Here is a 15,099-nt window from a genome sequence, read left to right as displayed (position 1 = left end):
TCTCTCAAAATAAGTAAACCTTAAAAAAGTTAATCTCATGTCTGCTACATGATAGAGCAATGTATGAAACAATCCAACTAGGAATTTCTGGTGGTCCTCGTTCAACTATGGCATCAGATCAGGTGACTGACGGGCTGCCAGGTGTCACAGGTGGCTCCCATCCATTCTCCCCTGTGAAAGGTATACACTCCACCCTTCAGGGAAGACAGCCAAAGCTGGGATTTTAAAAAAGCAAATATGTTTCATTGGGGGACATTTTTAATTTTAAGATCCTAAATATCTCTCTCAGTCTGCACCTGAACCCCATTTTTCCCCAGGCGTCCGTATTGTGATCTTGTGTGAAACTAGTGTTCCACTTGAAATGCTGGCATGCTAGCCACAATAGCATTTCAAATATATGTTTATGTATTCAAAAGAGAAGCAGCTCAACCACTGTAATAAATTCATACAGAGATTGTCTTCAATTTACGTATCATAATGATAATAACAAATTTATATTCTACAAATTCCTGCCAAGCTAAATTTGGCAAAACCACCCAGATTAGGGAAAGCTATGAGAGACTGCTTCCAGTGTGTGTGTGTGTGTGTGTGTGTCTGTGTGTACACATGGAGTGAGGTATATCAGATACCGTGAGTTCAAATATAGAGGAAGAAATCAGAGAAAATGAAGGTAAGTTTAGATGCAAAGAAAACCAGGGCATTCTGAATGCCCTGCTCTGGAGCTCTGGGTAATGGAAGTGATAAGTGGACCCAGTACTGTGTTCACAGGAGGCAAAGCAGAGTAAAATGATGATATGATGGCTTCAACAGACAAGGTGCAGAGGCAGCAAGAGCTTCTGTCACATTAGCATTTTATCAGTGCCTGCAGAACAGTCTGGGACACAGTGTTTTGAAAACACTGCTCTTCATCTTGCTTACAGCCCAGATAATGAATTTCTAAGGCAGCTCCTTTCATTTCTAGTCTCTTCTTGCTTTTTGTCTGTACTCAAGTCTATAGATGGAGAGTGGTTCATTCATCCATACAGGCAGGCCCCTGAGCTAAGAGACATGGGGAACAGAAAGATGAGTAAAAGGGCCCACCTACCTAGTACACACAAACCATCACATAACAAAAACACGGGAAGCAATCACAATTTATTGGGAGGAGTGAACCACAAAACTCAAAGACTCACTCATCCTCCCTGGACTTCTGGCCATCTATTTACACTGCTCTCCCTCAGCAACCAGGACCTCAGAGACCAATATGCAATTTTTCACTGGCCAGCCCGCTGAACCATTTACCTAAGCAACTTCTCTATCTCTAGGACAAGAAATGCTTTGTTCCCATAAGTACTGATGATAGACGCAAAATGTAAAGTTTATGAAGTCATGCACTAGGTCCTAAATCCGTAATTTAATCCCTGCTTGGAATCATTAGTTCATGAAAATTAAGCATCAGACAATCTCCAGTTAAATGGTTGAAAATGTTGTAAATGAAATTATGAATTTATATTTCTGAAGTCGTTAGGGAATGACAGAGATAAAAGTCACTCTCGAGTGTTTCAATGTAAAATGAAGAGACAAAATATTTATTTCTGTAAGAATATATGATTAATATTTGAATCTGACAGAATGGTGTCCTCTTAAATATTACATGGTCTTGATAAACATTTATAAAATGAAAATTTAAGTTAAATACTTCAAATGTCTGTCAAAACTTAATTCTTTCAAAAATACCCCCCTTCCCACTCCTACACCCATTCTTGCCTCCAATTCAGGAAGGCAAATTGAATTTCATTCTGGTCTAATGACAACAGATGGCTTTTATATCAAGCAATTTGAGTTATCTGACAGCAAACGGTATCCTACTCAAACATTTCTGTTACCTCCTATTAACTAACTACAATACAAAAAGACAACCAACATTCAGCTAGGCAAAGAGGAAAAAAAGAAAAGTCTATTCCCTCAGAAAATAAATTCAAGTATCAAACTAAGAGCCATAGTTTCTTGGAAATAGAATTTTCAAGTTTTCTGCTGACTTGAAGTGGTTTTTATAGCTACTAAGCTCTAATATTTTATTTTCGACATGAGTTTTATGTCACTACAGAAGCTTTCTCTTCTTCATTTTTAGCCAGAGAGCTAATCTTGTTAATCCAGGATAAATTGATGAACCAAGAAAGAATATTTTCTCTAAATAGGAGAGAAAAGTGAGTATTTCCGGCAGTAGGTAGTACCTGGAAAATTGGAAAACCCATCAGTACAAGGTGTGGTAGCCTACAATCATCTTAGCTATGATGGCTGCTCTTCAATCATACAATGTTGACTTCTTGGGCCAGTGCTTGAAAATAAATAACTGCTAGTCCCTGAAGATAGCCCTTTGCTACAAGATACGCTATGTATTGGAAAAAAAAAAAAACAGTTACATATTTTTGGTTCAAAAGATTCTGCTGAATATTCTAAGCAACATGGCAACAAGCGCAAATGTATTTTCGCACATTGTCCAAAATACGAGAACCTGTAACGTGTGGATTTTTTTCCCCTTTCAATTCCTAATGGTTGTCTCTTCACACCCAAATTCCTGGAGTACTTTGTCCCCAGGCTTCTAATAGCTTCCTATTCCATTCCACTCTGTTCTTTCAACTTTAATCTGATGGTCATCCTGTCTCTTTTCCACTTGTAAACCTTCAATAGCTACTCAGTATACTCAAGAAAAGTTGGAATCTCCTTGGCTTGGCATTCAGGCCCTGGAAAATTTGACCCTGACCCTATTTTTTAATCATGTGTTTGCTTCCCTTTGATATGAATCTCCTTTCTTCATTTGGCAATCTGGTAACAGTTCAACAAAGCAATCCAGCAGCCTTTTTCATCTCTGTTCAGGATAACCTCTCTTCCCTCTTTCCCAAAACACATGTAATATCTTCCCCATTTGGATGCCTCTGCTCATCCAAAGTGTTCCCCAAAATTCAAGATCTATCTCAAATTACCCCACAATTTCCTTCCCTTCTCTTGGACCCATCTAGTATTTGACATAGGAACCATTATTTGCCACAAAAATCTACAGAGACATTGAGATCATGTATGCCAAAACTTTCATTTTCCACACAAGATCATATTTTACCCTTGGGCTTTTATATAGTTCCCATCTTACGCTTTTTCGTATGTCCCATAATAAATATTATAAGCTCAGTAAATATTTTGTAAATGTATTAGAGGATACTTTAATTAATGTACCTTTCACAAATGTATCAAAAATCAGCAGATAATCCCTCTAGTGGAAGGTAAAAGCAGATGATCCCTTTGGAAGAAAAGCAGGGTGTTTGGCAGAGTCCCATAAAAATCACAGCAGTATAAAAATACTGTTTTTAATCACCAGCTGATTTGGGCACACATGACTGATCCTCATCACATTAGGAAACTTCAGAGAGAAATGAGATTCTCAGATGGGGCAAGCTCAGGGATGGGTAAGGTGTCTATTTCACGTGATCCTGGGTATTTTTTTAAGAATGTAAGAGCATTATGGTCTATTTACTTGTGTGAGAGGTCATTTTGACTCTTGCTCCGTCAAAATGAGACCCACAACAAAAAAGCGAGGTCAAAATGCCATGTACTTCCCAGAAGCTGGCCGGGTTTTTGTTTTATTTATTTCTGGAGCATATATCATCTGTGTGTACAGTATAACACAAAGTGTTTCCAACATGCCTTTTAACAAGTAGCTTCACATCTGATTATTTTCTTTAAATCTTACCTAGAGTAACATCTATTGATCACTAACAAAATATAGACATTTTGCAGCATTTAAACACAACTGATTTCATGGACAGTACTCGGGAATGCATTGCTATGAGGTACTTATGCATATTAAAAATGTTATCTTTCAAAAGTATTACTACTGTAAATCACTCTAATGTGAACTTAAGTATTATGCTAATAAATACTACAAAAAAAAAAAAAAAAAGAGTCTCCCCTGGAACAAAAACTTAAGAGATACAAGGTATTTAGGTATTTTCAATTGAATTACATTTCATTGATGTGATCTATATATATTACCAGAGTGTATTTGACAGATAAGAGAAATTAAAATGTAAAATTCCTACCTTGTGTCTGTTTCTTGTTCACTGCATTATCAGCTTTATGTCGTTTCTAAAGTTTAAAAGCAAAAAACAAAAACTGTGAAAAAGTGGATGAGATGAATAAAACAAAGTAGCATCTTTATACAAAAAATATTTCTTTTAATTTATGTTTCTCAAGGCTTTTATCCTTTTATACCCATATCAATTTTATAAGCATGCTGGGGTGTGCCGATAAGAAGAATCAGAGGGTATGTGGGAATTTTAAAATTGAAAACACAATCCATAGAATGTTCATACAGTATTCCTCTTCTGGGAGCACAGAGTAGGGTCCTCAGAAGCATCCTACATTAGTATACAGGTAAGACTAAAATTTTAATGTACTAGAGAAGGCTGATTTACCCTTTAACTTAAATAATTCACTTAAAAAAGGCAACTGCCCAAGAGAATTAGCTGTAATAACTACCGTTTAATAATGGTACTGAAGTATTTTCAGCTTCTTATGAAATTCCTTATCTAATTAGGCCAACTACATCTTCCATAATTTAATGGCATGCTGATGTCTGCCAATGACTAGAACCAAACACATATACCATTTTCATAAAGCTTCTTCTATCCACTGCTTCTGAATGGTCCCTTCTCCCCATTATGAACCATTTAATCACAGGATCCTATTCTCCTTCCTCTTAAAAGCATCAAAAAAAAAAAAAAAAAAGGTAAACAGGTGTGTTAGCTTAAGTCTAAGTGGGTGAGTTTGAAGAGTCACATAAGCCAAGGTTTTGGAGCAGAGAGTAAAAGAAACTAAAGGTCAGAGGAAAGGTGAGAATTTGAGTGGCCAAGGGAAGCTATCTTGTCTATGGTTCAACTAGAGGTTTTTCATAGCTTCTGTCTAAACTTACAGCATCAAGTGTAACACATCAGCCTCGGTTGACGTTGCAGGAAAGTGTTGAATTTATCTAACTCTGAGCTCAAAGATTCTATCATATAAAGCTCAAGGTCAGATTTAGCTGCATATACATGACTTTAAGGTGGGTTGGAATGCACATAAAACTGAGTTCCTAATTTTTTCATTTGAGAAGAAATACAGTTTTTAGAATCACAGTACACAAATGACAATACTCTCCAAGAGAAAAGGCCAGAGTTGTGGATTAGCCCTCCTCCCAAACACAGCAATACTAAGGAGGGATGACATAATAGCAGGCAGTGTGAACTCAGTTCAGCCAAACAATCAGCCACTGAACTGTACAAAGTGCAAACAGGGCATTCAAAACGCCTCTGTGGAAGGCTTGTAGAAGATAATTCTTGCCATATCCATATGTAGGAACACACTACAATTCTTTCTCAGAACAAAACACTCACTAACAAAACTGGAATAATGTAGACTTTCATTAGGCAAATTACTGCTTCCAAAAGTAAGCTTATGATTTACCAGCAAATGTTCTTAAATGAATTTTTAAAGTTTGTTTAAATTTGGAGCATTAGGGGCGCCTGGGTGGCTCAGTCAGTTGAGCGTCCGACTTTGGCTCAGGTCAGGATCTCGCTGTTCCTGAGTTCAAGCCCCGTGTCAGGCTCTGTGCTGACAGCTCAGAGCCTGGAGCTTGCTTTGGTTTCTGTGTCTCCCTCTCTCCACCTCCAACCCCCCTCAAAAATAAGTAAACATTAAAAAAAAATTCAAATTTGTAGAATCAGTAGAGAATATTTTACAATTGATAAAACTCTATTTTTTTTTTTTTTTAAATTTTTTTTTTCAACATTTATTTATTTTTGGGACAGAGAGAGACAGAGCATGAACGGGGGAGGGGCAGAGAGAGAGGGAGACACAGAATCGGAAACAGGCTCCAGGCTCTGAGCCATCAGCCCAGAGCCCGACGCGGGGCTCGAACTCACGGGCCGCGAGATCGTGACCTGGCTGAAGTCGGACGCTTAACCGACTGTGCCACCCAGGCGCCCCACAATTGATAAAACTCTAAAATACTCTTGTTAACAATGATCTTAATAAAATTAGAAGGTAACCCAAAATAAATTTTGGTTCAAAATAATGGTTCAAAGCAAATTTAGATATTTGAATGAAGTATAAATACTTCCAAAACAATGCATATCTATTACAGACAATGGTTAGACTTCCAACTGGAGGAGACAAATAAAAGCTAATTAATGAAACATTCCACTTAAACAGGAAATTTAATCTTAGTGAAACCTAAGGAGATCCTAAACATTACTTTCCATCTACAGAGAATTCTTGTACAGGAGCAGCCCTTTCCTCAGCCTTCCCTCCACAGAAAAATTAGGTTGCTTGCAAGAAACAATTGTGTTGAGTGTACATAAGGATCCAGCCAGACAGGCAGGTTCTAACCTTAGTACTGTAAAAAGATCATATCTCTAATTCCAAACAGATCATTATTCCTTCTAAAATGAACAGTTCAAAGAATATTAATGCAGTTACTCTGTGAGTTCAAATAACTCCACTGTCCTATAACGAGAATTCACTTAATGTCACTGAGGGCTCGTGAACTATTTAATATTATCAATATTTAGTTGACAGTGCACCAATAAACTACTGTGTAAATAGTGCCATGAACTTCAGGATACTTAAGTACGTAATGTTGACCACACCCTCCTGGGAGCTGTCTCCTGCTTCCTAAGCATTTATCACATCATTGTCCAGGTGTTCCATCTGTAGCTTGGCCCCTTCTTTGTCTCTTCTCTTGTTACTCAGTGATGGAATTGTTCGAGGCTTATACCCGGCTCTCTTCGCTTCTTATTCTATACTCTCTCCCTGGCTCAGCTCATCCATACCTGCAGTTTCAATTATAATTGATACATACATATTTACCAGCCAACACTCTCACTGGAGCTCCAGATGGTTATATCCAGTTGCCTCCTTGACATCTCCCTCTGGCAGTCTCAGAGGCCTTGAACTATGTCCAAAAAGCAATCTAGGACTTTAACCCCCAAGACGTGGTCCTTGTTTCAGACATGGAACCAGATACCATCTACTTGCACAAACCAGGAACTTGAGAGTTAACCTTAGCATTTTCTTCTCCTTCTCACTTCCATCCAATCTATTTCTTATTCATTCAATAATGTTTACAAAACAATATGAGCCAGGCCCTGTTACTGAGGGTAACATCCCTGAGGATGCAGCAGTGAAAAAGCACAAAACTCTTAGTCTTTATGGAGCTTACATTCTAGTGGTTGGAGAGAAAATATGAACAAAATAAGCATGTTGGATGGTGATAAGTCTTGTCAATTCTACTCCTAAATATATATGGAATTCATTTTTCTGTATTGCTTTATCTACAATACCACTCGGTCTCAGACCTCTTCATTTTTTTATAGCAATTACCAGAATATTATTCTAACTAGTCTACCCAAATCCTCTCTTTCCTTACAATCCATTTTCTATATTTTAGTCAAAAGGATATTTGGATGATGACAATACAGTTAGCATTTATTCATCACCTTACTATAACTAGGCATTGTTCTAAGGACTTCAGTGTATCATTTAATTCTTTTGTTTAAATTTTTAAAAAATTTTTATTTATTTTTGATAGAGAGAGCACAAGTGGGGGAGGGGCAGAGAGAGAAGGAGACACAGAATCCGAAGCAGGCTCCAGGCTCGGAGCTGTCAGCACAGAGCCCGATGCGGGCCTCGAACTCACAAATTGTGAGATCATGACCTGAGCCAAAGTCGGACACTCAACCGACTGAGCCACCCAGGTGCCCCAGTGCATCATTTAATTCTTATGATAGCTGATAGCCGGTGTGGTTACTTGATTGTCTGTCTCCTCTACTGGGCTGCAAGTTCCATCATGGCTACTTTTATTCACTAACACATTCCCAGTAGTTGGTCTCTGAATATTGTAGACTTTAAAAAAGCATCTGTTTTATAATGAATAAAGTTGATCAGAGCTTAAGTTAACAAGTGTATAGCAAAGAAGACATGTTTTCTGTGGTGAATATCATCATTTAGCAACCAACCTTGCCCCTTATCATAAGAGTTGACATTTGACACGATGCTTTTTTTTTTTTAATGAAAAGTTCTCCACTAATTTCAGAATATTTTCAAGTAGGTATTTATGTCATTTGCTACCTGCACATTAAAAACAGGAAACTGCATTTTGTTGAGCTAGGCAAAGCATCAGGTGTTAAAATGCACTGGGTGCATACGTCTTAGGTGTCTCACCTGGAGGGAATTGTTTTACCGTAAGTGTTCAATATAAAAGAAGGTTTACTGTAATGTAAGCTGTGTTTTATTCACTGACGAAAGAGTGGTGGACATTACTGGTCTTCACCACTATCTAGTTCTCCTCTATTTTCATGGACACTGAGATTAACCTCCTTTTTGTTTTGTCACTAGTTCTGGTATCAGACTGTAAGCAGATGTGATGTGCTTTATTTTTGGGCCAAAAACTTCTGGACCTCCATTCTCTCTCCCTCTGCTCTGGTGACCACCAACGTTCCACACAGTAGACCCTTGATTCAGCTGCATCCCTGAGTGACTACATGGTGCGTCCTGCCCTCCCTTCCTCCCAGAAAAAATACCTGCAGTGTCTTTGAGTATGTGAAAAGAAACTTAGGTTTAAGCCACTGATATTTGGGACATGATTACTACTGCAACAAAAGTTCAGCACATCCTACACGTAACCTAGTAAATTCTTGGCACCTAAGTACTGCTTCATACATTTCATTGAAGGAATGGACAAATATACGTATTCATTGCAATTACTGATAAAGATACATTACTGATAAAGATACTCCTTGGGCAATCATCTAAACCATTTGATTTTTTTTTCCCCCTAGGGAGTACTTTTTCAAACTTTCTATCACCTTACAAGTTGACATAAATGTCTTATTAAACCATTCTTAAGGACTTATTTTACTCAGTTTCTTTTTTTTTTTTTTTTTTTTTTTCAGTTTATTTACCTTGAGAGAGAGAGAGAGAGAGTGCGCGCGAGCACACATGCACGCGCCCACAAGCAAGGCAGGGGCAGAGAAGGAGGGAGAGAAAGAATCCCAAGCAAGCTCCATGCTGGCAGCACAGAGCCCAATGCAGGGCTCGAACTCACAAACCAGGAGATCATGACCTGAGCCCAAATCAAGACTCAGATGCTTAACCAACTGGGCCACCCGGGTGCCCCTATTTTACTCAATTTCTTAACAATGATTTTATTGGAAAAGCACTCCACGTAATACTATTTCTCCCCACAAGTATTATTATATCCTCCAGGAATTGCCTGGCAAGCTGCTTTCTGATAGTACACAATTACTACATTGTGCCAACAAGAGTTCTATTTAAAAGAAAAACACCTTTTGGATAATATTTTATTCACCTTTTAATAATATTTATACGTTTCCACAGAGAGGGGTTCTAAAAACCATAGCTAGAGAACTTAGAGGTTTGTTAGAAGGAAAAGAAGAAAGATAGGCAGCTTACAGCAGGGATGATAATGCAGGGCTGTGGAGCCAAACTGCCTTCTTTTGAATTCTGACAGCCCCAGTTATTAACTGGATGACCCTGAGCAAGTGACCTTGCTCCTCTGTACCTCCTCTCCCTCATCCGTAAAATGGGGGGGATATCAATAATCCTTTAAAGAGTTGCTGTAAGACTTAATAAATGTAAAGGATATCGAACCAACACATGGATCCCAGAAGCTCAATAAATGTGATCGATCCTACTGTTGGTGACTTGCTACAATATAGAAGAGCACTGGATGAGACAGAGCTCTGATCCCAACTGCGTTCTTGGACAGGCTCATGACCTCCCTAAACCCCAGTTTCCTTACCTTTAAAACGGGATTAATATCCAACTTTTAAAGGTACTGAAGAAATGAAATGGGAAAAACATGTACAAAAACAACAGCACAATGTCTAGTAAATAACCTATGCTTAATCAAAATTATGTCAAAGAGAGAAAAGGGACTACATAAAGCAAAGAAAGTGACAAATTATAGTAAAGACCGATCCTTATGGACTGCCAAATCCAAGTACAATTTGAAGGATTTAAAGGTAAGTCTGTGTGGAACAATACAGGTAAAAAGAGAGTCCCTGACATTTTCAGTTTGTGGTTCCCTTCAAGCATGCTATTTCCAGGGAAGAGGATAGTGATGTTTTACAGACATGCAAACAGACAACCTCTGTCTGTACTCCTAGACACTTGGAGGTTTTTGAGACTGATGCTTCAAATGGACATTTGACCCATTTCAAATGAGTCTAGCGAAGCTATGGCTCATGCGTTCGTATGAGTTCCCAATTTGATTCTCTACAGAAATAATATTAATGTTTGTGCAACTTTAAATTGGAGCTTCCCAGAGAATGTCTCAGCCTTTCCTCACCTTACCATCTGACTTGCCTAAGGCCCGACAGAAAGTCATTTCAGATTGGCCAAGTATTTAAAGAGCATAGGAAAAAATACATTCGCTTCCTCAACTGAGGTAGTTAAAATAACGGTAAAACAGAGGAAAAAAGAAAAGTCTGAATTTATTTTGGGGAACTTATTTTATAAAAGAGAAATGGACTTCCTCTTTTCTCAGCTACTACAGAATAATAATAAAAATAGCATATATGTTGGTACTTTCTTTTAAGAAAATAAAAGGAAACTTAGAACTACTAACGATGAAAAGGAATCAAAAGTATTTAATAAAGTAAAAACCATGCATATAAATTAAAAATACATGAAAAGCCCTTTACATTTAGATAATTTGGAGGGTACCATGTTTAACTTGAAATAAAGTTCAAATTGAAAATTGGGCATAATTGAAATTCATGTTCAAATATAGTTTTCTCTCCAAGCCAATTATTACATTTAATTTCTTGGGGCACATGGGTGGCTCAGTCGGTTAAATGTCCAACTTCGGCTCAGGTCATGAGCTCGCAGTTCGTGAGTTCAATCCCCGCGTTGGGCTCTGTGCTGACAGCTCAGAGCCTGGAGCCTGCTTCGGATTCTGTGTCTCCTTCTCTCTCTGCCCCTTCCCTGCTCACACTCTTTCTGTTTCTCAAAAATAAATAAACATTAAAAAAATGTTTTTAATTCATTTCTTTTATTACTAAACTACAAATGTGGAGAACACTCTAACAAGTGTTCTGTAACAGTAAAACTGTAGAAACTAAGAGGAATGAGCTCCAGAATATATTCTACATATTTTTAAGTTGAATGAGCATTTTAAATAGCCTCTGCCAAGAATTAAACTGAAAGAAAAATGTATAAAAATATGTATATAAAATAACCATCACATTTGTTTATGAAAAAAATCAAATACTTACAATATCTTCTATTATCTCTTTGATAGCTGCCACAGCTAAGATAAATAAGAGAGGAACCAGTGTTGTGTAGCGACCTGTTGGTGATACATCAGGTATTTGCTATTTGGGGGGGAAAAAAAAAAGAAATACAGTGAGAACCAGCAAGTTTATAACATATTTAAAAACAACCACGTCCTAGTGCCTCTTAAAATATGCTTCAGTGATTTTACTCTCACGGCAGACTAACACTGGTGAGGCAATTGGCTCGTATCTAGTAAGTGGCTGGAAGAACATGATAGCTCGCTTCATGGCAAGCTGTTGTATGTAGGGGAATTAAATTAATACCATACCATCTTTAAAACTGATATTTTAAAAACACACTGAACCACATGGGAAAATAGCCACGCATTGTTGTATGGTTAAAGCAGAATGTAAAACATATGTATTATACGATCTTCTTTTTGTAGGCTAAGTGAATAAATAATATTTAGAGTTGGGAGGGGCAGGGGGAAAGATGGCCAGGAGAATATACACCCCAAATTTCAGGGTAGTTGTCTCTGAGTGGTGGAAAAATAATAGTTTTAATTTTTTTACGCTTTGTTGTGTTTTCTTATTATTTTTACAATGAATGTATGCTTTTTAATACAATGAAATTTGTTTTCCCTGAATTACTACTTACTCAATTACAAAAGGAAATGTTTAAAAAAATTTTTTTTTTAATGTTTATTTATTTTTGAGACAGAGAGACAGAGCATGAACGGGGGAGGGTCAGAAAGAGAGGGAGACACAGAATCTGAAACAGGCTCCAGGCTCCGAGCTGTTGGCACAGAGCCCGATGCAGGGGTCGAACTCATGGACCGTAAGATCATGACCTGAGCCAAAGTCGGAGGCTCAACCGGCTGAGCCACTCAGGCACCCCAAAAAGAAATGTTTTAAAATGGTAATTCTTATATTCTAAGGTTCAGAACTATTACTGTTACTAAAACAAATTAATATTTAATTACTATTTGAAGAAAAACTTCCCTCCCTCTTTACCATCAAATTTCCTCCCCGCCATATTGAATGTATAGAATGCTAAAAATAAGCTGACAAAAATGAATCAAAAGGCTTGAAGAAGTAGTGGAATTCTGATATCGCCTGCAGCAGGAGTTGGAAATGTCCACCCCAGCCAGCTTGTCTCTCTGTGTTTTAGATGCGCTTCAGGAGATGGGTCATGGGCTTAACAAAAACATTTATTAATATCTGAACATTTGACTTTGAACTAAAGTTTTATGACATGACTTTACCTGCAGCAGTGCAATAAAGAGAAAAAATGAGTTAGCAGCTCTTCTGAACTGAGAGTAGAGAAATCTTGGAAGGAAGGTGATTATGTTGTATTTCGCAGTGCTAGAAAACAAAATGAAAGGTAGCATAAAAAATTAATCCATAATTAGCACCCACATTTACAAAATTCTATTACCATCATATAAAAAATGAGATGGACAGCTGCCCTCTATTTCAACTTGGGAGAATACTGCAAATGGTCATTAACCTAGATGAAAGTAAATGAAAAGACTTATCTAATTAAGTAGTAAGGGTTTAATTTTCTGCATAATCTCTTTTGTTCTCTTTGGCCGATCATCCTTTTTAACATACTAGGAGTAGCTTACAAAGAAAAGCAACTTTAGTTAGGAGAGTATATAATACGCTAATAAAAAATAAAATCTTACCAAAAAATCAGGAATTTGAGCAAGGCCAGAAACTTTTTCTTTTAATATTACTTATTTTTGAGAGAGAGACAGACAGAGACAGAGTGTGAGTGGGAGAGGAGCAGAGAGAGAGGGAGACACAGAATCCAAAGCAGGTTCCAGGCTCGGAGCTGTCAGCATAGAACCCACCGTGGGGCTCGAATTCAGGAGCCTTGAGATCGTGACCTGAGCCGAAGTCGGACACTTAACCGACTGAGCCACACAGGCGCCCCTGTAATTATTAATATTAAATGGTTATTTCTCAAATCCAGGAATTTGGCCACTGGAGAAACACTGGGCTCGTGAGAGGGGTAACGGGGTGCTCACTCCATCCAGAGGCCACTCAGTGAACAGTGTTTACAACGGTGATAATTTTTATGCTGTTGTTGGAAGGCAAATGTACCAGTGCAGGAACGCAACAGCCCTCCATTCCTCAGCACCATACTCAATCTTACAGCTATCAAAAGCCAGAATTTAAAGACTATTTAACCAAAAGGAGTTCTTGGTGAGGGACTGCAAAGGCCTCTTACTAAATCTTAAATTTTGTTAGCCAAATAATTGACTAACAATAACCACTCCTTCTTGTAACAGCTTTACGACAAGGGCATTTACCCATGAGCAGCTTTCGCCCTACAGACACTATACATAGAATTGGTACAGTTGGTAGGGTATGGCTGTTTACCCTTTCTGTTTACCTGCTTCCAGCTTCCAGATTCTTATTAATATCTCCTTATTAACTAGAGGATGAAGAAAACAGCAAATTCACACTGCCTCCAGTAAGTTCTCAAATATGAACCGATTTCACCGAAAGCTCTTGGTGAGCATTTTTGTTTCGGCCAGAGAGGAGAGATGGCCTATCGGGTGTCGCTGTGATGGCTGGCCTGACAAGCCATCTCTGGCAGTTCCTACCTGACTTGGTTATTGCAGAATTTTGTCAGCTGGGGCTGGTTGATGAATATAGTCCGTATTTCCTCCTGGTCAGCCAGTGAAGTCTTCTCTGAAACATCATCTGTCTTCTCATAACCTTGAAGAGAGACAGTCTTTTGATTCAAGGAGAAACATTTCATTTTATCATCCAGACAACAACATACTTCATAACTACTTGAGATTCTAAAATTTGTTCAGAGCTATAAGCTTCTCCCTGATTGGTGTTCTTGTTTCCTTCATAATAGAAAAGGAAAATACCCACATCTAATATTTCAACTAAAAGTCAGCATTTAATAGTCATATAAAAACTGACCCATTTTAAAATCTTTGCAAATTTTGCAAATTTTTACTCATTGTTCCCCCATAAATGTTCAACTTGTTTCCTTCTGTTATGTAAGAATCCATCCAAAAGTAACAAAACATTTTAAACTAGTTGACTTTACAGTTTTAGAGAAGAAGAATAAGACAGAGGTAATTCAAAATATATTTAAAGAACTTAAGTATACATATTTAACGTTTATTTATTTTTGGGACAGAGAGAGACATAGCATGAACGGGGGAGGGGCAGAGAGAGAGGGAGACACAGAATTGGAAACAGGCTCTAGGCTCTGAGCCATCAGCCCAGAGCCTGACGCGGGGCTCGAACTCACGGACCGTGAGATCGTGACCTGGCTGAAGTCGGACGCTTAACCGACTGCGCCACCCAGGCGCCCCAAGTATACATATTTAATACCTCTCTGGGATTTTTTTTTTTCCTTTTTGGGTGAAGACAGAAACAAGATAAACATTAAGGTTTATAGAGGCAACCACCATGTTCTGATATGACCACAACTCACTGTAATCATCTTAATCTTTCCACTAACTGCAATTTATGTTCATAATGAGCTTCAAATTTCTTAAGACAATTTCAAGTCATCTCAGGGTCATTCCTTCTTTTTATGTTTCTTTTTTTTTAAATGTTTTTTGTTTTTTAGTGTTTATTTTTTTTTTATTTTTATTTTTTTAAATTTTTTTTTTTTCAACGTTTATTTATTTTTGGGACAGAGAGAGACAGAGCATGAACGGGGGAGGGGCAGAGAGAGAGGGAGACACAGAATCGGAAACAGGCTCCAGGCTCTGAGCCATCAGCCCAGAGCCTGACGCGGGGCTCGAACTCA

The 15,099-nt window shown here is 38.0% G+C and overlaps 1 protein-coding gene across 4 annotated transcripts in view; it reads right to left on the bottom strand.

Moving 5' to 3' along the window:
• ATP8A1 (ATPase phospholipid transporting 8A1) overlaps positions 1 to 15,099 on the bottom strand; it is a 232,249-nt gene that overhangs the window by 182,669 nt on the left and 34,481 nt on the right. For 3 of the 4 annotated variants that reach the window (XM_047855524.1, XM_047855526.1, XM_047855525.1), the window contains exons 2-5: positions 13,925 to 14,039; positions 12,575 to 12,674; positions 11,310 to 11,408; positions 4,074 to 4,119 (exon numbers count right to left, since the gene is read on the bottom strand). In XM_047855524.1, the coding sequence (XP_047711480.1) occupies positions 4,074 to 4,119; positions 11,310 to 11,408; positions 12,575 to 12,674; positions 13,925 to 14,039 (360 nt within the window). Of the gene's footprint in view, positions 1 to 4,073; positions 4,120 to 11,309; positions 11,409 to 12,574; positions 12,675 to 13,924; positions 14,040 to 15,099 lie in introns of those variants that run through there. The other variant, XM_047855527.1, reaches the window with a different exon arrangement.

The sequence above is a fragment of the Prionailurus viverrinus genome, chromosome B1 (assembly GCF_022837055.1).
Source record: "Prionailurus viverrinus isolate Anna chromosome B1, UM_Priviv_1.0, whole genome shotgun sequence".
Lineage (NCBI taxonomy): Eukaryota > Metazoa > Chordata > Mammalia > Carnivora > Felidae > Prionailurus > Prionailurus viverrinus.
The sequence above is the reverse complement of the archived record's forward strand: the minus strand, read 5'-3'. Positions and strand labels throughout refer to the sequence as shown.